At 43.5% G+C, this 27,649-nt stretch overlaps 1 protein-coding gene across 1 annotated transcript in view; it reads left to right on the plus strand.

The window, feature by feature from the left end:
- The first annotated feature begins 7,862 nt into the window (after positions 1 to 7,862).
- Positions 7,863 to 27,649, plus strand: part of GPM6B (glycoprotein M6B) — a 111,946-nt gene continuing 92,159 nt past the window's right edge. The window contains exon 1 of the mRNA XM_040582729.1: positions 7,863 to 8,085. Coding sequence (XP_040438663.1) covers positions 8,082 to 8,085 — 4 coding nt within the window. The 5' untranslated portion in view covers positions 7,863 to 8,081. The remainder of the gene's footprint in view (positions 8,086 to 27,649) is intronic.

Raw genomic sequence — 27,649 nt, forward strand, 5'->3', positions numbered from 1 at the left:
GGAGAGAAAGGACACAAACCCAGAACAGGTACCCAGTTGCTACAGAGATGTGGCTAGGTGTAAACTGCAGGTGAAGCAGCACCTGATGCCTTAAAATTTGCTATAAGGTGACTTCTGTTTCCTTTCTGAAATACAACCATTGTCTCCTGTTTCGCTTATCACTTCCTCTCCCTCTTTTCCCTCTTTCCCTCAGTGGGCTTGCCTTCACAGCCTTGCTTCCCTCTCCGTACCTTTCCCTGGCTCCTGCTCGGTTTGCTGCCTTACTTGCCAGCCTGCCAGGCTCATCTACCTCTGCTGTGGCCTCTCTTCTCCAGCAGAAATGCAGCAGCTGTGAAAACTCCTGCTAGGTGTTGTCTCCTGTTCCTCCTGCACATCATCTACCAACCAGGGTTCTGGGCAGTCACCTCGAGCTCATCACAGCATCATCCTGTTGCTGCTTTCATATGCATGAGCCCTTACACACTATTTCAAGGCCTGGGCATGCACTTCTGCATCCTTTTCAAGGTGGGCTCCAAACAGGGAAGGCCCAAGGGGTGTTAGAAGGGCCGTTGTCTTCTGGAAATAATTTCCCAAGGTGCAGTTTCTGTAACTTCTTTACCAGTCCTCAGTCATTTTGTCTGCCAGGTTCACATGATGCTTGGTTTGCCTGTCACTCTTTCATCTTTTAAACACAAAGAAGTTATTTCCTTGGAATAGTGGAGGGGAGAATTAATGTTCCAGGCTATCTGGCAGCTAAGAAGCACTTGAGTTTGGCCTGTATTTTATTTAAAAAAAAAAAAAGTAGAAAAAGCAAGAATCCAAATCTACCTATGACAGTAGCCCATGTTTAATATAGCTTTAATAAAAAGTTTTATTACATTCCTCTCTTGGAATGGTATTATTTTTCCACTTGCTGAACATGATTTCCAAGATAACAAGAATCAGATAACAGTCTTAAAAAAAAGAGATCTTTACTTTAAAAATACAGGCTTCCCAATCTCATTTTATGTATGCTATAAATGAAAGATAAAATTATTACTAATGTAAGGTAATTGACATTTTATTTATTTTTAATCTCTCCTAATTGGAGAATGGATATATATGGAACATAAGCTCATGCATTTGCAAAAATTCAGTGTCTGGACTGAAAATAGGAAAATGCTTATGTTTAGAGTACTTGTGTGGATATTTTAAAGAAAAAACACACCATGTTTATTATCTAGGGAACGAGATGTTAAACTAATCTTTCAAAACCAAGACTGAATATCAAACGTCATTGTACTGTTATTTTTCAAGTTCCTCAGTTGCATTCATTCTCGTTGGGCTTTCCTGGAGGGCTCTCACTCATCTGACCAGAGTGGCTTGTGCTTTCTTATTCCTGAATGTCACATTTCTGGCAGGTCTAATGCATTTGGCTTTCTGTGAAGGCAGGAGGCAGAGTGTTTCCGTGATGTCAGCAGATCTGAAGCCACAGCTTCCTTCCAAAACCTCACCTCACAGAGCTGATGGAGGACATCATGGCTCAGTCCCATTTCTATTACGTACCAGTAAAGAACATGCAGGGTTGCACCAGCCACTGTAACTCCCACAGCCCAGGACGCCCATCCCCTGCAGCCTGTTTGCACTGTTGCACTGTGCTGCTGCACTGTTGGGCACGCTGAGTGAGTTACACCACTGCTGAGTTACTGAGTCATTCCCATCTTTTTCCAACAAATTACATTTTTGCCACAAACCACAGCTCTGAGTTTAGCCATTTGCTAGAAGTGGACTGTGCAAACTGTGAAGAGCAGTACAGAAGCAATAAAACACAGTGTGTAGGGGCGGGGGCGGGGGCGACACGACACGACAACAACCCCAACACAAAACCCAAACCACCATTTAGTAATGTATATTAGTAGAAAACATAATCTGGGTAGCCCGTTATGAGAGAATTTGACTCAGCTTTATGATACAGTTTAAGTCTTAGGCACCACTCATGTTTACAGAGCAGAATTAAAACCTCCTGTAGTAAGTTATGAGCTTGCGCCTATTGACAGTAGTGAAAAAATGAGAACTAAAATGAAATCAGCTGGCTGTTACTCTGCTTCCACTGCCCAACTGGATCAGGAAAAGTGTTAAAATGAGTCCTGCAATTTTTCTTCCCAGCTCTTCGAGTTTATTTTCAGTTTGCAAAAAAAGGCACCTGAGAAGGTTCTTAAACGCTTTCTGTGCCTGCCATCAAAGGAGTTTTCTACTTTGGAAAAAGAGAGCGAGCCTTGTCTCAAAATGTACTTTTGCCAGGAATCCTGTCCTGATTAGGCTGCCTTGGAGCACTTTCTTGGGTGGGTGCCATACTAAAGTTATTGAATGGCAGCCATGTGTTCAACATTCTTAAAGTCTATTCCCTTAATTTGCAACTCAACATAAAGCTTAAGTTAAGTCTATTGATACCACTGGAGGGTGGGGCTAACATACATATGTATGCAATTATATCCAGGATATTGCAATGAGTACTTGTACACTCCCACAGAAGTTGCTGTGAAGTTGGATACTAAAGTTCCTTGGGTATGCATTCTGCCTTTGTCTGGTTTCTTCATTCGCAAATTATTCCACATTCAAATCTCCCTAATGAAAATGTTGGATAATCCATACATTTGAGTCAGCTCCTCCCGCAGACACTAGGCTGGCCTCTCTAGCCCATGTGATCCTACCCCACAACAGTAACTTAGCAAAGCACTTCAATAAATGTTTATATTCAAGCCCTCTACACTGAACCCATCATCTCTGACCAAACTCAAGTGCATTTTTGAGCTTAAATGTTTTAGAATGAGGCATGTGGAAGAATGCCTTCACCAGGATCATTTTATCGTGACTCACATAGCAGGAGGTAAGACTCTTCTCCCTCACTTGGAGGAAGGGTTGTCAGCATTTCTCATCCACATTTCACAGTTCCATGGAGGAGGATGAAACGAGGTGGGCTACACATGGAAGGTTGTACCGACTTGTATTTTTTCTGTGTAACAGGCATCTGTTTTCAGAGATGTTAGTTTACTCTTTCACTCACAAGCTTTCTGCTCTGTATAATGCTTTACTGAGGCCATCCATACTCTTTCAGACCTCATACTATCTCCTACCTGGTTCCCTACCAGGTGTGGGTGAGCTATGTGGCATGCAGAGAGAAAAAGGCACAAAAGCAAGCGTGTGTATCCAGAATAAAAATAGCTAATACAGTCTCTTCCCTCTGGTCCAGTCCCCAACCCAGATCTCTCATGAGCACTCACAGAATACCCACACACCTAAGTGCAAAATACTGTGCGCTTATGGTAAGGTCCCTCACGCAGAGCTTAGTGAAAGGTGGTTCGCTAGTTGCCAGAAGTCCTAAGCTAAATATTAATCCTTCATCTTCAATGATATCTTCTAATTATTTAATTTTTTTTGTACTTTTAAAATCACAAAGTGATATTGGTTATTCCACAAGTGACTTGAGGTATATGAAACAGAGATGAATCTATCTTTTGACACTAAAGATGTATTTAGTACTCAGTAATTAACACCAAAATGATAATCACTAATTTTCAGATAAAATTAACTACGGTTCATTGGGAAAAAACATGCATTCTGTTGAATATATAATTGTATCTATTCTAAAGCAATCACTGCTCATATTTACATATTGAGAAATTGTTGCTGGAAATATGACCTACTTGTAATATGAAATAGTTTTGATTTTGAAGAATAGTTTATTCCTTACACTATCATACCTGAATATTAAATTCCGGAGAAGTATCTACATACTGGCTAAACTAAATTAATGTTTTATCTTTTCCTTTCTCTCTCCCCCCAGACTACACAGTACCAATGATCTGAACAATTTTGTTCAGCATTTTGCTGGATGAACTTTGCAAACAGCTTTCTGTAGAGAGCACTAAGAAGGGATTTTGGTAGCAGCAGTTGGAGTCTAAAGCGGATCAGCTTCACATAAAAGGTACAAACGACATAGGAGAGCATGAGTCATTCCTTAATCTACACTGAGATGCTGAGTTCAAAACACAAAAAGGTCACCTCTTCTTTGCACACAGATGACAGAATAAAGTGATCCAACTGTCGTTTCACTTCTTTTTAACATCCATGGCCTCTGTAACGCCACTTTTAACAGAACATCACATGGGAGAGAAAAACCCCAGCATGCCTCAACTGCACATGGAATCACAGAAGCTCAAAACAGAGGATGATGAACCCTCTTGACAAAGGCCACAGAGAACGCTCACTACAACTAAAACTAGCTTCTATCACTTCTGATTCCATTAAATCTAAAATACACTCATGTTAACATTCAAAAGGAGGCAGTTTTTCTGAGTCCCTGATTTTATAAGGCTTTGGAGATTTGCAGGACTTTTGCAAAATCAAGCATAGGAGTGGCACCCTATATACTCTAATCCTCTGGAAACTGGCAATGACTGCTACCCACTGACACTGCCTGTGTAGTAGTCAGAAGAAGTAATATTTACAATTTACCATTCACTTCACTATTTGCCAGAGGGAGCCACGGGAGGGGGGCTCACATGCAGCCAATGGTAAGACACTGTGTGAGCTGAGGACCCAGCAAAGCAGGCGTCCCACTAGAACATCTTTTTATTCAACCACTGTCTTTAATGCAACGTTTAGACATAGATACAACATTAAGTGGAAACACTGCCTTCGATTCTGTTTTTCATTGGGAAGGTTTCCATATCCAGGGCAATCTGCCTAGTTAGAGAGCCTGAGGAAAGACAATAAGAGTGAAAACAGAGACAAGCAAACAGGTAGTGGCAGTTACCACACCGTTCTGTCCACAAAGAAAACAGGGATTCATCTTAGAGCTGGGATGATCTCCAATGAAGAAGTGGGGAAACAGATGGAATCTGGTAAATAAAAACAAAAATAAAAGAAGAATTATATGCAACCAGTCTTCACCTGCTTTTGCAACGTTTCACCACTGATTGCTGGAAATGGTGAAATATGCTAAAATACAGCATTTCAGACTGATATATACCATTACCCTCAGTTACACCTGATGAGACCATCCCTTTCCATCTCACCTCTCCTTGACTGATCTTGAGATGGAAGTTAAATTTTCTTCTGCAAATCAGATAGCCTCTTTAAAACATCTCCAGAGAAGAACACACTGCTCCAGGCTAGGTTAGGAGATATACCAAGCATATCGCTACAGGGAGTGAAGGTGTTTCTTGAAATTCCTGGTAACACTACAAATAGAGGAATGTTTGCACGTTGTTACCCAAGCTATGGAAAAGGCTTTGAGTGTAGACAATAAATGACATTAATCAATGCAAAATTCTAACCTTCATCTTCTCTTTTATAGATCAAATCTGCAATGGCACCAGGTCATTTTATAATCCCTTGATGCCAAGATTGTCCAGATCAATCTGGTTTCCAGCATAATCTACAGAAGGTCTTTAGCCCTTCCTCATGAGCACCCAAGGAGCCATTCAGCTACAGGGACTCACTGAAATGCTGCATACTCCATCCTTTTCCCCTTTCTATTACATACTAGATAAAAGAATAAGAGCATGGACCAGTACCCAGTAGTAAGCCTTTCCCTACTGGGAAGTACCTGTTTCTACAGATGTCTTAGTTCTGAAATGAAATCTGTCAGTTTCTATTCCTAATAGACATTCCAGCTAAGTGTTCCTGTCTTCTCAGCCTCATTTGAGTATTATAATGTAGTTTTGCTTAAGGAACCAAACCTTCTGACATCAGCCCTGTCAACTTCTCTCTTCACTTGTTGAGACTCGGTATCTCTGTGAGTGGAAATCCCCACTGACTGCTGAACCACAACCCATATTTGGACAGCTGTTCTTTGCTTTACTCTTTGGAGAGAAAAATGACCAGCATTTCTGAGGATGATAGAAAGTGAGTCACTCCTCTCACTGCATATGTGTTAATACGGACAACTCCTTCTGCACTACCACAGGAATATCTGCCCTGTACTTTGGTGCAAGTATGTAAACCCAATCCGGACAGCACTGACTGTGTTGACAAACTTCCCTTGAGCAACTAGTCTCACGGATTTCAGTGATGCAAAGTTACCCGTAAGTGCAAGTACAATCAGAATCAGGGACATATTTTTTCAGCTGATCCTAATATTAATCAGGCAGTATGCAGCAAGAGCTTCACAGAATAGAAATTTAACTAAAGACTTTATTTTAAAAAATAAAATGAGTTTACACCCTCACCAACACATAGTGCTGTACACAGTGGATGCTCTTACCATTTACCTTCAGTTTCCTCCATATTTAAGGGCTATTTAGTGCCACTGTAGTTAAGAGTCATGTGCTATTTCCATAATTAATATCATTTTTCTATGGTACATAGTTCATCTACTTTAATTCCCAGTGGGAGCTGGAAGCAGCTTGCTAGTTATCAGCTTGGGTATGATTTTTTTTCCCTACCTTTACAAAATGACTTAATGAATCAATCCACTTACTACCTCTTGGAGAAGAGGCATTTACTCCCTGACCCTGTAGTGCTGGTGTTTGGGCCTGTAGTCTGTACTGAAAAAATGTGTATGTTCCTTAATCAACGTGAAAGCTTCAGATGATTTTGCCCTGAGAGACTGGCATTTTTCTGTTAATGGAAAACAAACTACAGCTTTAACTTGGCAACTTTTAATGTGAGTGCAGACACACACTACTTGGGGAGCAAGGGCCTGAAATTGCAAAGTACGAACTAATTTCCCTGCAAATTAGTGTTCACATTTTTGTCACTCCTTTGCCTTTGTGTTTTATTAATATGTTCTTAAGCAATCTATCTTATTTGGAGGAGAATTATATGGTTACATAATTGAATAGATCAATTAGTTAACAATCATGGAAGATTAAATAGATCCTTACACTTTGTGTAAATAACAGAAAATGAAGATACTATTACTGTGACAAAGACAAAGGAAATGCATGCCCAGTACCCAATTAACGTAAATCAGCACAATCTGATTGATATTAGTCACTGTAGATGCATTTATTTTGACTAAAGAGCTGGCCTTTGCATCTGAAGCAATCAAACCGCTCTGATGGTAAAAGCCCAACCTAGAAAAGCAACTAAACTGAAAAAGCTTGCTGCTCTGTTCCATACCCACCATCTGCGACTGCGAAGGCTTGCTGCTGCGCAACACAATTATTTTTGCTTCCAACTTGTGTAGGTATGGAGGGGTTTTACTGGTAAGCTTCTAGCCGGGAAGCCACCCATACATCCCCAGCCTACCCAGTCTGTTACTTAGGGTCCCCTTCACTGGTTTTCCCGAAAGGCAAGATGTACTTTTTACTGTGTTTAGAGAAGTGAAAAAGTCACTGCAAGCAGAGTCATGCAAGGTTGTGCGGCTGGAACATCGTCCAGGTGGCAGCTACCGCAGTGCTATACAATGCTGTAAAGTGGCATTCGTAGTTCAGAGGAGGCTGTGAGGAGAACCACACCGCAGAGCAGCAATGTAGATACTACTGAAACGACGTTGTGTTTGGGCGCACAGCGCCCTTGCCACTGCCACAGAGAAACGTTACAAAGCAGGCGCCTCTGAAGGGCGAGGGTGCCCTTGGCCGCGTTGCCCCGGGAGCACCTGAGGCGGAGAGGGGCAGGGGGCCTGCCCGGCCGGGCGCTTCCTCACGGAAGCCCGCTGAGAGCGAACGACAGGACACTGGGGGAGAACAGGGGCCCACGTGAAAAAGCAAGCGCGGCTCTCAGGGACGCCGCGGCCCCGGGGCCCGGCCGGAGGCGGCAACCCCAGCCCCGCGGCGGGGTGGAGGCGGGCGAGGGCGGCGCGGCTGCCCGCCGCCTGGGGTGTCCCCGCCAGGCCGCGGGGCGGCGCTCCGGCACCCCTGCCCCGCGGCGGGCCGGGCCGGGCCGGGCAGGGCGGGCCGAGCCGGGCCGGGCGCCCCTCGGGCGGTGCAGGCAGGCGGGGCCGTCCCCGCCCCTCTCGTCGCGCCGCAGCCGCCGGAGGCGAGCGGAGCTCGCCAGTGCGCGAGCCGCCGCCGCCGCGCCTCCCACCCAGCCCGGCCCGGCCCGGCCCGGCGAGGCACTGCAGAGCCAGACCCTGCCCCGCGCCCCCCGCGCCGCCCGGGCGACGAGAGCCAGCCATGGGTAAGCCAGCCGGGCTGCGGGGGAAGCCCCCGCTCCGGGGCCGCAGAGGCAGCCGCGGCTGCGGGGAGGGTGGGAGCGGGGGCAGGTGCGGGGCAGCTCCGGGGGTCGCGGCGGCTCCGGCCCGGCCTGTTCCCGCGCGGCGGGGCGGGGGGCAGCAGCCTGTTGAGCCGCGGCCGCCCCTCCGCGCCCCTCGCCCCGCTCGGGCCGGGCCGCCGCCACAGAAACTCGGCGGGAGCGGGGGCGGGCGGGGGACTCCTGGCCGGCGGGGAGAGGGGCCCGGGCGACGGGACTCCGCTAGTTGCAGAGCGCTCCCTTTCTTTAAAAGTAATTTATTATTGATAATAGTACTGCAGAGTCGCGGAGCTGGAGCTGTAGTTTGTTGCATGCGGTTGTTCGCAGCCGGCCCGCAGCGTGTGTTCTGCCCGGGTCCCGCTGAAGCCGAGGAAGCGGTGCGGCCGGGGGGCTGTGCCGCACGCCGCGGGCAGGGGCGGCCCCTGGGGCCGGGCCGAAGCGCCGCGGGGAGCGCGGGCGGCCCCGGGTCTCCCCCCGGGGCTTGGAGCCGCCGCCCGGCGCTGGGGGGGTGACGGGCTTTCGCCCCGGCTTCCCCTCGGGGTAGGGCGGGGCGGAGGGTCCCGCTCGGCCCCTCGGCGCCGAACCCGCGTCCCCTGGGCTGTGGGGCCGTTTTTCCAGGGGGTGAAGTGTGGCTCGGGAGAGGAGGAGCAGCCCGGCGCGGGGGGAGAGGGGACGGCGTGCCTCTCCAGGCTGGGAAGTGTCGAGTGTGTCCGTGTGACGGGCACGGTGCCTTTGGGTGCGAGCGCTGGGGAGTCCCGTGGGCTGCTGGGGGGGACGTGGTGCCCTTCACTCTCTTGTAGCTTGGGGTCCGTGCGGTGGAGGGAATTGGGCGTCGATGGAACGTGGTGCCATCTGTCCCCAGGCTTACCGGGAGGGTGGCGGGTGGCGCTGGCGTGAGCGCGGGAGCGGGGCCTGGCTCGGGGAGGGTTGGCCGCGCACATGGGTCGCTCCGTACCCAACGCGCGCGGTCGGCGTTTGCATCCTTTTGGCGTGGGCCTTCAGCATGGGCTGCTATCTGCGAGCTTTCCTTTCAGCCAGCATTAGATCCAAATTAATTAAGCAGTAATGAAAGTTGGGAGGCTTGGAAAAAAAAAATTAAAAGAAAAATACAGCTGTATCTTTGATCCAGTTTGCCAGTGGTGTATTATTGCTTAGAGGTTGCAGCTGCTAGAGCAGAGAGCTATCAGTGCGTGTCTGTTAATATGCACATGCTGATGCTGGCACTGTCTCTGGTTTTAATTAAGAAGAAAAAAAAATTAATTGCTCAGCCAAAGCTAAAAGAAGCTGACAGAATTCCCATGGTTGCTACTTTGTTAAATTAATTCGCATCACCTAATTCTGTAATTTCTAAATGCTTATTAACTGATTTGTTCCCTAGCTTAGTGAAGATCAGACTCCTGTAGTATTACAGTCTTTTTGCTAAGTTTTTGTTTCCAGCACCCCTCTCAATGCATGTTAAGGTACTGATTCATGCTGTCGCTGCAGCTCTGAAGGCCGAAACAAATCAGCTGTATTATCAGCACCAAAAAGCTTATTTTTTGCATGCATGTTCTGATAACTCACTTCTTAGACTATGCTTTCCCTACATGAACTTTTGATATTAAATAAAACTGTGGAGTTGACAGCCTCTCCTGTGTCTATGTCTTAGTATCCTTCTCTTAACATACACTTTTCTGCCATGGTTTGATGTCAAATAAATGTTGGAATCGCAATGGAAGAGGGAAAGAGAGAAAGGAATGTTTCCAAGTGTCTTATTAAGAGAAGTGTATTCATTGGATTACAGCATCTTATTTGAGGGGGAAATAAAATTTGTTCAATAATGCATCTGAAATTGTTCTTCTTTGCTGCTAAGTCTGTGAAATTGATTTTTCTTCAGTAAATTAAACTGCTAGAGATTTGAAATCAGAAAGTTGTTTTAAATCTTTATGAATGATACATCTTGAAGAGAAGTAAATCTTTATTATAGTCTTGGAGGTTATAGATCTGCAACAGTGTGTGAAATGTGTGTTTTATGTCCGTATGGAATGTCTTGTCCTGAATGTAACAGTTGGCAAAAGTGCTGTGGAGAGAAGCACACATTTCTTGAACGTTTTGCTCGTAGTGATGATAACAACGCAAAACTCCAAGGTCTGTCAACTTCTTTGCTGAGAAATGTTATTGGATCAAGCTGTGCCTGACTGGGTAATGTCAGTGTGGTCAGTCAGGAGAGGGGACTTCTAGCACAAATTTCAGATGAAATACTTCAAAAATACTTCAGAAAGAAGCCACAAAAAAAGGCTTTGTCAGCTGGGGATCCAGTCCATCATGAATACAATGTTCTGTTTATACCATTCTATAACTACTGCCTTGCTGTTACATAGGCTGAGGCTGATGAGACCATCTAACCAGGACTTGTTTGCAGCCCCAGTGCTCTGTCGAGCTTCCTGATCCAATGGCAAGGGTGTATTTGACTGGTTCTCATTAGGACCATTTGAGTTGTCCTTGCTCGCAGAAAAAAACTTTTGTGTAGGATTGACTTGCTGAGGCTGGTAATAACAATAATAATTATTATTTTATTTTCAAAGGTGCTGAGAGTTCGCCACAGCCGTTGATGTTCATTGGGCTTTTGGCTCCCTCAGACCTTCTGAAAGTCGGGCGCATTGTGTTCAATGCCAGTTAGAGTTTGCATCAGCTGAAGGGTCATCAGTAAAAATCGGTGCAGTGCTTTGTGCATCTTGTGTGAGAAGACCCATGCGCTGGTGTCTCACATGGTGGCACACACTCTCCCAATTGTAATGTCTGGTCTAGGAGGTAGGGAGGGGGCTGTTATTTTACAAAATAAACAAAACATACAAAAGGTTTTTGTTCCTAGAAGTTTTAAAGTATGCTACAGTGTCATTTCTTAGTAACTGTGTGTTTTCATAATTCCACACCTTTGCTTCTTTGTACTCCCCAAACTGTTGCTTTCAAATAAGAAAAGTGGTTGGAGCAGAGTGAGTGTATTATAGTTTGGTTGGTTGTTTTTTTTTAAAAAAAGAGATACTGTGGAGAACACACTGTGCAAACAAGGGGCAAAATGATGCCTGTCTTCATATGGGTTTGTGTCCCATCTCTCTGCAGTCGCTGTGCAGGAACTGCTGCCTTGCAGAGCCTGCAAACCCAGGAGTTCCCAGGGGCATCATGCTGTGCGACACCGGGGCCATCCCCTGTCCTTCGTGCCTTCTGCAGTATATACGGCTCCCCCAGCAGTACTTGCTTCTGCATCCCAGAACGAACCATCCCTTCCTTGTAGGTAGTAACCTCAGGAGTCCCACCTTATAGGCTTCTACCACCCATAGAAAAAGTCCTTGCTTTTATGTGAAACGTGTCCAAAGTAGGTTCAAATATTCCCTAAACCAGGCTTTCTTCTTATGAACAGCTGGGGGCAAATCTTGAAAGAGAATCAGTCCTTTTTCTTTCTATTCAGCTATACACTTTGTTCAGGCAGGAGGTGAAATCTTTTTTGTGCCACAGTAATAGTAAAATCTGATTAGTATTGGTCATTAAGGGTGGCTGGATTTCAGTAGCCAAGTGGTGTATTCCATATTCTGTCAAATCTTGTACCTCTTAAACATATTTAACCTCATTCCTATAAAAAAAGAAACTAATATTAAGTTTACCTTTCTTAAAACCTGTGAAATACAAAATTTTATACTGCTGCCCTTCCTCTATCTCCACAACACCTGCTTAGGCTATTAAAAAGTATTTAATCTTGTCTTTTCACTGTAATCCTTCTTGTCCAAGAAGGAGGCGGAGGAGAAAATGTCATGCATTTCAGATATTTCCCAGTATCCTAAACGATTTGTGTTTTCATCATATTTACAGATTATCCCTCTTGCTCTATTTCAAAACATGTGGTTCAGTAATATAGGAAATCTGCTGTCCCATGTGTGAATTATGATATGTCTGATAGATCTTGAAATGTTACATTTCAGAAGAACATACTGGATTACAGATTACATCCCTGGGAGGGCTGAACTGTGGCAGTGCTTGATTATCTGTCTTTTCAGAGTGTTTCTAGAATTTCTTAAACCAATTTAAATCTGCGGGTCACTTTCAGTGTTTAAAGGGTATCAATTATTTTTCTCAAGTCAGGTGGTGTTTTTTTCAAGTTTGCTTCCATGTGGTGGTGTTCCAGCAGTCATCATGTTGCAAGCGTCATTTTTGGATACGGTATTTTTTCTTTAGCCTTTGTTTTTCAAGATTAATGGTATCTAGTCATAGAATGGTTTTGGTTGGAAGGGACCTCTAAAGATCATCTAGTTCAGCCCCCCTGCCATGGTCAGGGACATTTTTTCACTTGCAGAAAGCCCCATCCAGCCTGACCTTGAACACTTCCAAGGACGGGGCATCCGCAACTTCTCTGAGCAATATTTACTAATATCTAATGTTAATGACATTAACATAACTCTAAAAAATAAGTCCAAAGTCCATTTCAGGATAAGGTTAAAAGAAATTGAAAATAAACCTAGTGAAGCCCACTTCTTAGTATCTTTTTTTTATTCCTTGTGCAGCAGCATCGTGTCATCCCTGAGTGGGTGCACATTCGTGTAAGTGAGGATTTTGTTTTCCCCGAGATACACAGCTGGTACAGCCTGATGCAGAATCACTGTGTGTATTGTACTTCCGCTGATGGTATTTGGATGTAAATGGTTTGCTATCTTTCTGGAAGTGTGAGAGCATTGTATTCAGTGAAATTTCACTGGGATAAAGCATTTGCTGAGGGAGGTGCTGTGGGTTGTTACATTGCCACACTCCATATGATGGGTGTTCTTCCCACCAAAATTCCTGGATTTTTCTTCTTATTGACAGTAGCCTGGCAGTGTGTGCCCTTCACCCCTCCTCAGACACACATGCACCTGGTTCCCTTGAATGTGTCCCCCGCACCTGCCGGAGCAGTGCATCACCTTGCTTCTCTGTGCAGCTCCTCAGGCTGTCCCTGCTGGGGGGCTGACAGCTTGCGCTGAGCCGTGGGAGCAGCTTTCCCACAGGTCCACCTGCAAAAAATTGCAATCCTTTGTGGCACCACAGTGTTAACACTGCAGAGGATGTATGCATTTGCTTATAATGTTCTTTTAGCATAGGTGCTTTTTACCTTGGGGTGTGGAGGTCAAGGCTTGCTCCCCGTGGAGGTCATGGTATCTTGCCGTGGTGCTGGTCTAGTGGGGTGTGTGGTGGCATGTTTATGGGGGTCATTCTCCAGGGTTTGTTTCAGTGTGCTTGCGGCTGGATTGGTTTGAGCCGTCCAGGGAAATCAAAATCCCTTCTGTGCTTCTGGCTGGTTCCTTAAGATCCATTTGGATATGGGTGCCTCTGGGTTTGAATTGTGGTGAGCAAAGTAAGGAAAGACAGTTTAGTCTCCATGTGGGACATCAAAGATGATTGTATTTTAATACTTTAGTAATGGGTCTCAGCTGAGCCTGTGAGGCTCTGTACAGATGCAGAAACTTGCTAGGAGGCTTACCGGGTCAGTACCCACAGCGGGCAAAGGGTGAAACAGAGCCATGGTGACTCTTGTCCATCTTGTAAGGTGGCTTCTTCCAGGGCATATGCAATGTCACCTGTGGCCCGAAGGACAAAAACTCAGCATGACAGTACCAGAGGAGCAATCCGTGTCTCCTGACCCTATCTCAACTTTTCTTCTGCAGGCAGGTGTGAACTGCTGATAGCTCAGGTGCTGTGCCTGTCCAAATTCCCTGTGACCCCTCCGCTGTAAACACAGTGAACAGTGGAGGAGATTTCACCATTCGGTGCAAAAAATAGATAGCATTGTATGTACCACTTAGTCCTCAGCTGTTTGTTACTTTCTGTTGCTGCTCTGTCTTGCTGCTTTGGCAGTCTCTCTCTCCATAATTATTTGTCTCTTGGGTTTTAGACTCAAAAGTTTGCATGTGGTGTTGTGGCTTGGAAAACATTTACAAGCAACACAAAGAACTATGAGTATTCAACATCTTTTGTTCTCCCTGGTTTTGGAGCTATTCAACTAGCAGCAATTTCAAAATGTGAATGGAGCTTATGTTTCATTAATAGAAAGATGTACCTGACAACAGGGCTATTGAGTGGTACAAACCTCAGTGTGTTGCTGTACATCAGTTTTGTGTGTGTTTGTTTTATGCTTTCAGAGTTAAGTGCATGTGACATTTGGAAATTTTAGGTTAAAGTTATATGTACCAAAAATGACTTTCAGGAATGAGTTTGTACTTAGTGTATGGTGGTGGGATTTTTTGGTTGGCTTTTTTTCTTTTTTTTCTTTGCCCTGGAGGGAAGAATGTTGAAAAGGACTGTGGTTCAAAGACAGCTGGGACCTGGGTCATGAAGATGACTGGACTTCTTGAAGTTATGAACTGACTGGGAGTATCCAACATAAGATGCAGCCTCCATAACTTTGTGGAGTTTTTAAACAGTTTATTAAGAGCACAGAGAAATCATGGCATATTGCAGCCTCAAACTCTGTCTTTGTATACATTCCTTCAATGCCAATGAAAATATAAGAATTGCCCTAGTCTAAACCATACATAAATAAGAGAGCACACTGAAGGCAAACAGGGCAAAGCTTGCTCTGTTAGTGGCTCTGGAGTAAGGAAGCAGCTGGCTTGCCTTCCAGGTGTGGTTTGTGGACTGGCAGGCAGAAAGGACACTGTGTTAACAATGCAGCAGGTTGGGAGGTTCAAAAACCAGAGTAAATGATGGGAGTCCAGCCAGAGTAGGATTACATTTTGAGTAGTGCACTGATTTTCTTAATATTGGAAACACGCATTTGGACTTGGTGGTTTTGGCGAGCTGGAGCCGTGAAGCCTGCTGCTGCTGGCTAACTGAGGAGGAATCTTGACTCCCTTGTGCTGCCAGCAAGGCACAGCTAACTGGGACTTTGATGTCTGATTTTTGCTTTACCATTTAGTCTTATGATTTTGTCAGCTTGCATGCTAGCAGATTCATTGAGGCTTTTCAGTTCTCATGTTAAGTGCACATCAGTGAAGCTGGTGGGTGAAGATGAGCATTGGTTGCCTGCAGTTTCCTGCTTGCACCATTTGTGACCCTGCTCAGGAAAGCAACTGCTGTTTTGTATTAATATCTCTTCAAGAGAGATTTCCCACTGATTATTATTTTTTTTAATTTATTTAAAACTTTTGGGGTTTATATGTGTTTTGCTTTCTGACAGCACTCAAGTGTTTCATGACATAAGAGAGTACTTTCATAAACTTAAAACATCTTTTTAAAGCTTCTTAAGTTCTAGGTTATGGGAACCTCTGTTAGGATTAGCTGGAATGAAGTCCTGGGCACACACCATGCTGACAAACACCCTGCAAGTCTGAATTAGCGCAGAGCTCTGGCTGGATCTTCAGTACATCTTCCTAACTTGTCTACTAAAGTAGTTTTCATTTTCTTCCTGGTTGTGTTTGTATCTTGTTTGTGGGGATCTTTTTGAAGGAATAACTTTTGGAAGGTTTTGAATGATTGCTGTTTGTGTGTAAACTTAGGCTTTTGTTTCCAGAACTGTGTTGAGATAAATGTTATGCACTTCCCCAAACAAAAGTTTAAAATGAGTTGTTGTATTTGTTAGGCACACAGCTGAAAGCAAGTTTGCCACATGCAACTTCCCTTGTGGGAAATTAAATGCTTTTCTTGAGCTGCTTAGGCATGTATTACAAAAAAAAAAAAAAAAGTCAAGAGGAAAGAGAAATGACTAGTGGGAGTATTTGCAGCTGAGAACTTTCAGCACAAGCACAGGGATGTGCTCCAGCACATCTGTCAAGAGCCCATGACTTGCAAGGTCTAACAAACAGTAACACTTCATGCAACATCTGCTTAGGTTCTGTGATGGGTGCTGGTACAGAAGCATTGAAATCTCTGAGATACATGTCATACCATGTCAGGGGAATTAACAGGATCTAGTGCATCACCTATTACTGCCTGCTTCTCAGCCATTGAAGTTATTGGGTATGAAAGCTGATAGCTATTTCATCGGGCCGGAGTTTTATGTAAGCAAATACAAGAAGTGCAATGCAGAGGGGGCTTTGCTATTGCTATGTGGGACTGATCTAGCCTGTGTTAGTAATTATTTTCCTCCTGCAGTGTATATGTTCACTTCATAGGTGTTTCTCCCTTCTCTACTGAAATTAAAGGGCCAATTTTTCGTGCTTGTTAATTGTCTGATGAAAATCCCCCATTTCATATGATGGCTGGAACCTTAAAGAAATAATTACAGGGACTGAAAAGTAGCCAGTTAAGTAATTTTGTTTTTTATAGCCTGTAATTTTTAGTCCTTTCCTTTAAATTATTTTTAAACAGTTTGAAAATAACTATTTTTCTCCACAAACTTGAGCTATGAGAAGCATATAATAGATGTTTAATCATTAACCTACATCTGAAATTCTTTGGGGGTTTTCATCTTATCTGCCACTAATATGCTTACAATGCTGTGTTTGAGAAATTGTTGCAAACTACCATATATTAAATTCCTCTTATTCCTCAGTGGAAACCTCAGGGAGGCAGAAAAGAACCAGGAAGGAGTAAAAAACCTTCCTGAAAATGCTCATTTAAAGTAGCTGTGGCAGACTGAAGGTAAGTATTTGGCAAGTGGGTGGAACTGAAACAAAACACAAATGAGGCAGCAGTGTGAGTCAAGACTCAAATGATTTTAGCCTTACAAAGTCTGCAAATTTCATTAAAATGATTTTATTTTCCTGTAAAACTTTATTTCTGGATTTTCTTAGGTTTCCCATGGCTGTCGTCATAAAAACTGCTGAATGTTTTCCCCATTACAGTCAGCTCCCTATTGTGCCCCGGCATGGTATAGGCACTTTCCATCATCCTTGTGGAGAAGTAGTGCTGGACTCCATGATCGACCCTCATCCTTCCCTCCCTCTAGGCTGTTTTATACCAGGGTTTGTGGGCAGCGTGTTTATGTGGGGGTAGGTAGTTTCCTGTCCACCTTGTTCCTGTTGTCATTTGATCCTCCACTGAAGGCGTTCTCCCTCAAATGATGGTCAAGAGCAAGTGCCAGTTTTGCATATGCATGGTAGAGGAGCACGGCTGTGACACCATCCAGTGGTGCGCTGGGCATGTGCTGGTGTGTTTTCCATAGATGATGTCTGTCTGTGATAGCTACTAACTTTTATCTGTTTCAGAGTACGTGATGTGCCCCTCCTAGAGATAGAAAACGGTGAGGACTTTGGAAGGAACAGCTTTAAAATAAACAGAAAGACAGGAGGCACTCTCTTAAAGCAAAATTAAGTGCTTTACTGGAGGGAAGTTGGAGGCTTGGCTGTTTCCACAATAACAGAAGGGCACAGCACACGTGGAATATTAAATGTTGTTGTGGAGGCTAATGGGAAGGTCCCAGCTGCTGTTAAAACCTGATGCATAACTGTTAATTACTGCACACTGCATCTTTCTTCTGTTCTTGTAAGAACATGCAAAGAAAAAATCCAGGAAAACACCAGCATAGGTGCAGTCAGCACTACCTGCTTCTTCCCCTTGTTTAGTTGATGAAAATATTCTGTTTCATGCTTGATCAGTTGATATTAGATGGCGTTGCTATTTTGTGCATGTAGAGGCGCTTGCCAAATTGGTTAGTATGCTGGCTATAGGATGGAAGTCTTACTTTCTGAAGCTTACGTACTGTCTTAGGATGAATTCTGTTCAGATGGGTTAGAGAAGCAAGAATATTTCTTGTTTGCAATGTGTTTGTTAGAATTTAACTGAGGGATAAGAATGGAAACAATACCGGAGTTTTTGTTAAAAACCAAAACCAAAAAAAACCCACACAAAAGAAACTCTATCAGCTACTGGGTCAGGTGGTATCTCTGTTCATTAGTTATTCCTCTGGCATGCTAAATTGGTCTCTGCAGGACTCCTGAGGAGAGTCTTACATGGACTTCATAAGAAGATGCAGAAGGGGAGAAGTAGCTACGTAGCCAAAACAGGAGTTCCCAAAGCATTTCTTCCTCTTTCTCATAGTATAAGGTAGGTTTATGGATTCAAAAAATGCCATGCTTTCTTAGGTTCTCTGTACAGTTCTCTACTGTAATTCTTCTTAAAATACTTCATCCTTTACCCTCTGGTTTTTAGGGAAGAGCATGGTAAGATTAGTAGGAGGGAAGCATGCCTTTTTCCTTCCATGCGTAATTGTGAGCGTGACTGCTGTGCCCACTTCCCACATGGTCACTAGTCTGTCTTCTTTCGCATGTGTGAAACGTTCCTTATGTTAGCTCCTGTACCTTGTAAATAAAGTGTTTTCTATTGCCTTACTCAGAAAATATGTCAAGCTTTTCATTGCATATGTTTCATTGCTCCAACACTTGTGCTTTGCATTTGCATCTGGTTATTAGATATCTAGAGAGAGATATTTTGTCTCCTTTCTTCTCCTCTCACAGAAGATAAATCATAGAATCATAAAATGGTTTGGGTTGACGGGACCTTAAAGATCATCTAGTTACAACTCCCCTGCCATGGGACACCTTCTGCTAGACCAGGTTGCTCAAAACCTCATCCAGCCTGGCCTAGAACACTTCCAGGGAGGGAGCATCTGTGACTTCTCTGGGCAACCTGTTCCAGTGTCTTGCCACATTCACAGTAACGAATTTCCTCCTAATACCTAATCTAAATCTAACATCTTTCAGTTTAAAACAATTTTTAAAAAAATAAATTACCCCTTGTCCTATTGCTACGCTCCCTGATAAGAAGTCCCTCCCCATCTCTTCTGCAAGCCTCTTCTTCCTGACTGGAAGGCTGCTAGGTGGTCTTCCCAGAGCCTTCTCTTCTCCAGGCTGAACAAGCCCAGCTTTCTCAATCTGTCTTCGTAGGAGAGGTGTTCCAGCCCCCTGATCATCTTTGTTACTGTTCTCTGGACCCACTCTAGCAGGTCCATGTCTTGTACTGAGGACTGCCGAGCTGGATGCAGTAGTTTACGTGGGATCTCACCAGAGCGGAATAGGTGGGCAGAATAGCCTCCCTCAGCCTGCTGGTTATGCTTCTTTTGATGCAGCCCAGGATATGGTTAGCTTTCTGGGCTGCAAGCACACGTTGCTGGGTCATACTTGGATTTTCATCCACCAGCACCTCCAAGTCCTTCTCTAGAGGGCTGCCCTAAATTCACTCATTGCTCGCCCTGTATTTGTGCTAATGACTGCCCGATCCAGGTGCAGGGCCTTGCACTTGGCCTTGTTGAATTTACTATTAAAATTGCAAGTAAATAATTTTCTTGTGTCAGGCTAAATCACCAACATCACAGCAGTATCCCAAAACTGATGTGATCCTGGGCTGCTATGCGTGGTCCCAGAGACATTCAGGCTTTTGCTCTTGGGTACTGGGATGACTTCCATAGCGATGAGCAGGAGCCTTCACTCTTTGGGGGCAGACATGGCTGGAGCTGTGATGCTCAGGGCTGTCAGGCTTGGCAGCTGCTGCATGCCCCACTTTGACCTGAAGAGGACAGCAGGGAAGAGCACCCTGGTGCCAGCCTGCATCCCAGGCCTCCCGCAGCACTCAGGATGTACTGTACCAGTGCTTCCTGCTAGAAGATACTGGCAGTTAATTTAAAATCCTTCCCCTAGGTCATCATGGCTTTTAAGGAGCTTTTGCACTTATTATCTCAGAAACTGCCTTTCTTCCTTGAGCGTGACCTGCCAAGACAGCTGTGTTTCTCTTAAGCACTGAAATTAATGGTACAAAACATGAAACTTGAGTGGTGGAGAGCAGGATTACAGCTGCCCCTAGCTGTGTACCCACTGCCAGTGGCCCTTGTGTGGGAGACCAGCGTGATCAGGGGCTTTTGTGGCTGCAGGATGAAGTATAAAGCACAGCTTGGGCAGCTGTGATGCTTTCCGAAAGGGGTTTTGAGGATGGTGCTTGTATGGCCTTGTCGGGCTTAGTGTGAAACAAGGCAAGCTTTCTTTTTTTCCCTAGTGTCTGGTTTTTGTTTGTTTTTTTGTTGTGGAATGCAACGGGAAAGACTTTTTTTCAGATGTAACAGTAACATTGCATAAAAGGCTCTTCCTTATGTTTGTGTATACTGCTGACATACGCTTCATTTATGATAAGCCCTGTGGACTATGTCGCTTTGCATCTGAATGCCCCTGTATGCAGTAGGGCAAAAGTTGCTCAGTGTGAACGTCTGGCAGTGTTCTGTCTGGGCTGTGTAGCCTCTTTCCTATCGAGGTTCATATAGTAACCTAAACTTCCCCCTGTTTACATGACCTTAAAATTGGCTATTAACTCACTCTCTCTTGCACTAGCATATAGACTTCTTCATTTCCAGCTTTGCTTGGGAGCTTTGTCTCCTGATGTCTCTTTTCCTGAAGCTGTGTGTGGGCTTACCTGTAGCATGCACAACAGAAGTTTGCACAACAAAATACCTTCCCAGATGTTAGCCCTGGCAGCTGTACCCCTGCGGAGGTACATGGAAGAGGGAAGGCAGCGGTGCCAGCAAGCTTCACCACCACCTTTGTTTCCCTAGTAGCTGTGGTGACCCTGGATGTGAGACCAGGATTGTATGCACTGGAGATGATTTAAGGAAATGTGCAGCGCCACATACTAATTAATTCCGGTCATGATAGTCATAGGATAAGCACAGCAGCTTCCTGCCTCCCAAGTGGTTGCTGCGGTTCTGGTGTGAACCTCTTTGGCTTATGCCAAGAAAACACCTGCGTTGTAACTAATGTGAACCTAAACTGCTTTAGAGGAGCCTGATTTGAATTAGGGAAGGATTATTAACTCCAGCAGTAGTTGGCTTTGCTAAATCTTTCCCTTCCATGCTGTTCATTCCCCTGCCATTCCCATCAGCTCAGTAACGTCTGCTGGAGTAGTATCTGTTTAGATGAGATCCCTCGTCTCTGTAGAGAAAATAAGGGCTTGGCTAACATGCACCACAGGCATTGGTGGGACTCTGTCAGGGATGCAGTGCCCACTGCAGAGCTTGCCGATGGCTGACAGGGTCTTGCATTAGTGCATCTCCAGAAAGCCGGGACTATGTGAGCACAGAATGGGAGGTGAAAAGGTAACTATTGTGTGCATAACTGTACTGAATGCTCTTCCCATCATGAGCATGTGAAATAGTTACAAAATCGGACTGCTTGGAGTTACGGTATTAAATCCAAGTCCTTTGGGCTTTAAAGACATTGCCTTTTGCGTGCTTGTGTGAGAAATTCAGGAAAAAGCAAGAGTGCAGCAGAGTTTTAATCTCAAACCATGGAAGCTCTGTAAGTTTGAGGGCTTGGAGTTCCTTGCTTATGGTATTCTTTTACATGAGCTAGATGATGTGCCTATTTTTTCTTTATGTGTAGATGACGCCATTTAAGAGTTCATCTTCACGCTGTCTTTGTGGGGATGGTGAACTGTGAACATGGGTTTTTATCAAAAAAATGCAGTAAAGCTTTTTGAAAAGAAGCATTTTGCATTAGGTTGTTTTGTCATCACAACTACAGAACACTAGTTTCAAAGTCTCTTATGTTACAGCTGTGCTACTTGTTTTCCAAGGCATTTTTCAGACAGGATCCACTGGGAGCTGCTAAAATGGTTTCCCAAATTCTTCTCCAGTATAGTGCCTGGATACCCTGATGCCTCTGCTTTGTTCGTGCTGTGCTGCACAGTGGTGTGGTAAGGCCTTCGATGTCTTTGACTTCTGGTGATGGGGTGAATATTCTTCTTTTTTCACCATTGTTTGTTTTTACAGTGTTTGAAAAGTTGATGTTGGCAGAAGAACAAAAAACAGTAGGATTTATTTTTTTTTTTTAATCCAGACAAGCAGTATACTTACGCTAGAAAGGCCTTTCTCTCATAAGAAATTTAATTGTCTTTTGTGGAAAAAATGTTTGAAATGTACATTGTGGTATGCTGCTTTTTTTTTTTTTTTTTTCCCCCTCACCTCTGGAAGAATTCTCTCTACCATGAAATGAAACCAGTCCTTAGTTTGAGACTTCTATTGGGCATCCCCTCAGCTTGGGAATGATTGGAAAGAAAAGCAAATGGATGAGTTGTACAGGGAGGCTGTGTTTTGGGCTGTGCTGATTTTCCCTGTTTCTTTCTCTGAAGTTCTAACTTATTTTTGGAAAGCCCGAGAAATTAGAGATTGCTAAACATATTTTTCTTTGGTCCTATAAAGTGATTAAGCATTCACAATCTCTAAATGTGACAGTCCCTTCTTTTTTAGGAATCACATGTTTGCAAGATACCATTAACCTCCACTACCTGTAAGACGTCTCATGCTCTTTAGAGAAGATCACTCTGATGTCATCTTACTTTTTGTGCAGGAGGTGGATCAGTGTCCTTTGGAGAGCTGCAGGCCTCTAGTTCTTAAGCACCACAAAATCTTTGCTCTTGGTTCCTGCTCCTATCCAGCCATGTCTGTTGTAGTCCTTGAATGTCAAAAAATTCCGAAGACCTGATGTTATTTTGGAGGCTTTTGTTTACTGTTTGGTTTCTGAGCACTTAGTGGCTGGTACTTATTTCCAATTTTCCCTCTTCTGTGGTGATGAACAGAAGTCTACCTTTTGGGCATTTGTTGGTTTGATTGTTTTGTTTTGTTTTCCTAACAAAAGATGCAGTTTTTCATGCATGCTTTAGAATCGGGACTTTAGGCACCAGATTGAGATAAACTTGGTGATGGTATGGCAAGAGGCTGTTAAAAGTATAGCTAGCATGTATTTGTTCCTGCATGACACTGGTACCTTTCCTCTTACTTCAGGAAAAAAAAAGGCTAAATACGTTGCGCGCTACCTGTCTCTGCTTTTTACGCTCTTCTCTTTTGTATAGGGTTTACTGTTGCAGGTCTATGGGAAAGCACAAACCCTGGGCAACCCCTGAGCCTACAAGACATATGAAAACCCTATATTTTAAGGAAGTATATTTGAAAGAAAACTACAAACAAAACGGATTTTTTTTTTTGGTAGGTGATACCTATCTAGATATACTTAGAGTGCCTAAAGGAAAAGTATTGTCCCATACTATAGGGATGGTACATTTTAAATCCTAAAAATACTCTGTGCTTTTTTCCCCATCTTTCCCCTGTAGTGAAACAGAATCTTACTATAAATTTGTTGTCCACATTTGAGTACTGTAAGTCTATCTGATACTTTGTGCATTCCGTTTGGTTACTAAAGAGGCTCCATCAGTTGTTATATCTATTTTAACAAATATTTGATTTAAAAGCAATAAACTTGAGGGTGGAGGAATGGGGATTTTCACAGTAATGTTAAGGAAATATTGCAAAACTGACGTAAGTGTCATATTTTTTTACTCTGCAAGCTGTGTATTTTCAGGCAAACTTTGTCGTAACTGAGCAGTTAGGAAGCAGTGGTTAGTGGGTCAGACAGGCCTAGAGGGCTAAACGGGGTTTTGTTCAGCCAAATGTTAGTGCTTTTTAATCAGCACTGAATTCTGTGTGCAACACTCTCTTCCTTCCCCAAAGCCATAACAAAATAAAAATGGGTATTCAATTGGGTCATGCACAACATCTGTCCTTTACTAAAACAGTCAGGGAGTTACCACAGTGAGGGAAGAGAAGCTGCCTGTAGCTACTGTTAGAGCATCTTTTTGCCACCATGGCTTTGGCATTCTGGTGCAAGCAGCTGTTGATGTAGGTAACGCACACAGTCCTCAAACTCCTTTCAGAAGGAAAATGAGAATTTCCTTTAATGTTCTATGCAGTATTTTTACGACAAAGTAAAAATTCCAATAAATCTGTGTCCTGAAAATTGGAAGTGCAGTTAATTTACAGTGCTGTGAAATAATTGCATAGATTTCTATTCACCCTGTACAGCTTCCATAGGTGTTAGGCTACTTCCCATTAAGGATTTTTTTTTTCAGATCTTGCTGCTGCCACCTCTTCAGTCTCTAGTAAATGTCATTAATATGATGGTAGAAATGCCAGAGGCTTTGGATTCTCTTGTCTAAGTGGCTTATATATTCGCTACCATAGACCATGTGTTAATTGGGCTATCCTGGTAAGTTTCGATTTGCCTTCATATTGGCCTTTTTTGATAAAAGGCTCCATGTAGGCCAATTTCATTTCAAAGAAGTCCATTGCAGTAAAAGTGTTTCAGTGGACGTAAAATGGAAATGTCTGATTTGAAGATACTAGGTGCAGCTGAACTTCTTCCAATTAATAGGAGTATTTTAAGTTCTTCATCCAAAGCAGGCTGAGTCAGTGCTGTATTTAAAGCTAAAAATTAACCGTGGTTTGCTGGATACTTCTTGGTAGATGCTGTACAGGAACTTAAGAGCAAAAAACGGTGATTTTCTTTTTTAAAGTTCTGAAGAATTCACTATCTTCCGTGAGAAGAAATAGGAGCTTCTAGAGCCTGGTGATACGTTGCCTTAATGTTGCAAGGAACAGAAGAGTTAACTTGGTTTTGCCTTATTTTGGGTGAGGAGCTTAAAAAATAAAAGCATTAATTATTTTTTTAGAGGGTAGTTTTCTTCAAAATATTACTTCAGTGGATGACTTTTCGCCTGAAACTTCCAAATACAAGCAGTTTTAAAAGTAATGAGGATTGCTGTGAAGTAGGTAACTCATCTCTGGCAACCTAGGACTAGTTGTCTTCTCCTAATGCTCAATGTTGGCCTCTCCTTCCCCCATTATCTGACAAGCTGCAGAGAGGCAGTGGGTGCGAATAGGAAGTGCCTAATGGGAAGAAAAAAAAGAAAAAAAAGGCTAAAATGTGAAACCAAATGCACAGTTATTTAAATAACTAAGTCTCAGAGGGAGACTATGTCTCAGGGTACAATCTCTTAGTGGTGCATGCTTGTTAATACACAAAATTTCGTCCCAGTTCAGAAACACACTAATATATGTGCCTGTCCCTAGACACACCAACAAACAGCCTTGTGAGCTCAAGAGGCGATACTTGGTGTACTTGGCTGTAGAATATAGAAACAGTCTGCTAGATCAGGATCTGCACGTGCATGCTTGTGTTAAAAAGACACGCAGGGAAATACACGTGTAGAGCAGGTAGAATTTAGCTGACTTGAGACATTGCGGTAGTGTTTTATTACAATTTATATTGCAAATGTTTGTTTGCTTTAACAGACAAGGAAAGTCATATTTTCTATTACTTAGAAGTAGGAAAAAAATGGAGTGATTCATGTAGTATGACTTGGAATAATTTTGGTTTGGCTGGCACATTGCGTTGAAGACCAAATGAAATACTTACCTGAAAGATGAAGCTAAGGAATTACAGAAATACGCATTGCTATTTGATAATCCAGGAAACTACTTTTGATTATAGTAAGATCTACAAAACATGTTTCATGCTGTTGTGGTTTAACCCCAGCCAGCGTCTAAGTACCACGCAGCTGTGCACTCACGCCCCCACAATGGGATGGGGAAGAGGAATCGGAAGGCTAAAAGTGAGAAAACTTGTGGGTTGAGATAAAGACAGTTTAACAGGTAAAGCAAAAACTGTGTGTGGAAGCAAAACAAAATAAGGAATTCATTCACCACTACCCATCAGCAGGCAGGTGTTCAGCCATCCCCAGGAAAGCTGGGCTCCACGATGTGTAGCGGTGACTTAGGAAGACAAATGCCGTAACTCTGAACATACCCCCTTCCTCCTCCTTCCCCCAGTTTTATAGGTTGTACATGACATCACGTGGCATGGAATATCCTTTTGGTCAGTCAGGGTCAGCTGTCTGGGCTGTGTCTCCTCCCAGCTTCTTGCACACCCCCAACTTGCTCAGTGGTGCGGCGGGGTGAGGAACAGAAAAGGCCTGCAAGCACTGCTCAGCAAGAACTACAACATCTTTGTATTACCTGTAACACTGCAGCCTTCCTGGAGGATTCCTTTTATAAAGATAGGTCCACTTATACATGCATTTAATGGTATAAGCTAATGCTGTAATGCATATGCTATTTCAGAACTGTGTGATATTGTAAATAATGTTTAATCTCTGAAATGCTGAAACTCCTTTAGATATAGGCGTACATAAACCTACATGTAGCAGCTAGGTGGCAGAAACTGTGCCTCTTACAAAGAAGGTGGTATTATAAATGCAGCGATGTTGCTTTGTAGCGACTGCTCAGTTTCTTTAACAGAAATAATTTTGCCACACCTTTGTATTGCCAGGAATGTGTCCTTTGAGAAGACAAAAGTAAGCAACTTCCTTCTGTTTTATTGATGGCATCTTTTCTCTAGGTGTCTAAATGGTCAGAAATAAATTCTGTTGCCTATCTACCATCTATGTGGTTCTAAAATAAAAATAGCTGAAAGATGTCACTTTGTGCTTCTACAGCTGTGGCTTTCTTGCTGTCTGCTGTCAAGTCCTTTACCTGTCATACCTTGTACAACTATATACGTAACACCAATTAAACTGTTCTTGTGCAAGAAGGATTGGTATGTGAGTATGCCTGTGCAGAACGGAAGGTTAGGGTGTAAGTATTTGGAAGCAGGGACCTTTTTGTTGGTTTGTGTATCACTCATTAGACTTGACGCTCACTCTAATTCTATGGTCTAAGTCCTTTTCTAACGTGGCTATTATGAGGAACAAGATGGGTGCGGGGGTGGGGGGGTGCAGTTTTCTCTATTTTAAGATTTGCTGCTGTTTCTAAATGAATGCCTTATCTCTTAAAATTAAATCAACCTAAAATTGAAATGCAACTAGTAACAAACTTTATGCCCTGCTAAGAAAATCTCTAAATTCGGTTGATTATTACAATTACAGTTTCATATATGGCTTGTTCAGTCCTTTGCTGGGCACAGCTTACCTGCAGAGGTTGCAAGTTGTTTTGGTGTGCTGCTTTGAATTCTTTGACTTCTTTGACCTTCCAACCCTTTCTTTGTAGTATCTGGCTGATGGCCACTGTGGTTCAGATAGGAAGCCAGAGAAGACTTAAGCTCAATTCCGCACGTCTCTGAACTTTGAGACAGAGCCATGCATAGACCTGGCAGCTATTAGGCTAAAGCATTAAAGTGGTTAGGGTGAAAGTCTTGCTTTCCTGTGTGAGTAGGAAACTTCTTTAGGGTTCCTCAGTTACATGGTCATAATGGTGATACAAAGAACAGTTGTGTGCTTTGTTTAGGGGAACTGTTAGAAAACAAAGCAAAAAAGGCCCCAACAGTTTATGAGCAATGGTGGCCCAGTCTTGCTGGTTTTTTTGCTCTGTGTAAACCATTGGGTCAGCAATGTCTGAAAGGACTGTCTATCTTCAGATTCTGTTCATTGCAGCAGATTTGCTAGTCTGCAAGCTACCCGTGCTGTGTCAACACCATAAAAAGTTCTTTTGAGTGCACTGTCTTATCAAAGTTACACAAGTTAGTTTCAAGAAGAGTGCAGTAGAGTTACTGAAGAACCAGGTTATTTTGTGTGTCAGGTTTGGAAATAAACGCCTAGTTACAAAACGGGGTGTTTGAGAAAATGCTTGTGGGTGCAAGAACTTATGTCCTCTCTAAACGAACACTTTGTGTACAACAGCTGTCCCAACGCTTGAATTTCCAAAAAGCTTGATTCCTTAACAGCCAGGTCTGTGGGAGTTTGGAGC

This window comes from Falco naumanni, chromosome 2 (assembly GCF_017639655.2).
Source record: "Falco naumanni isolate bFalNau1 chromosome 2, bFalNau1.pat, whole genome shotgun sequence".
Lineage (NCBI taxonomy): Eukaryota > Metazoa > Chordata > Aves > Falconiformes > Falconidae > Falco > Falco naumanni.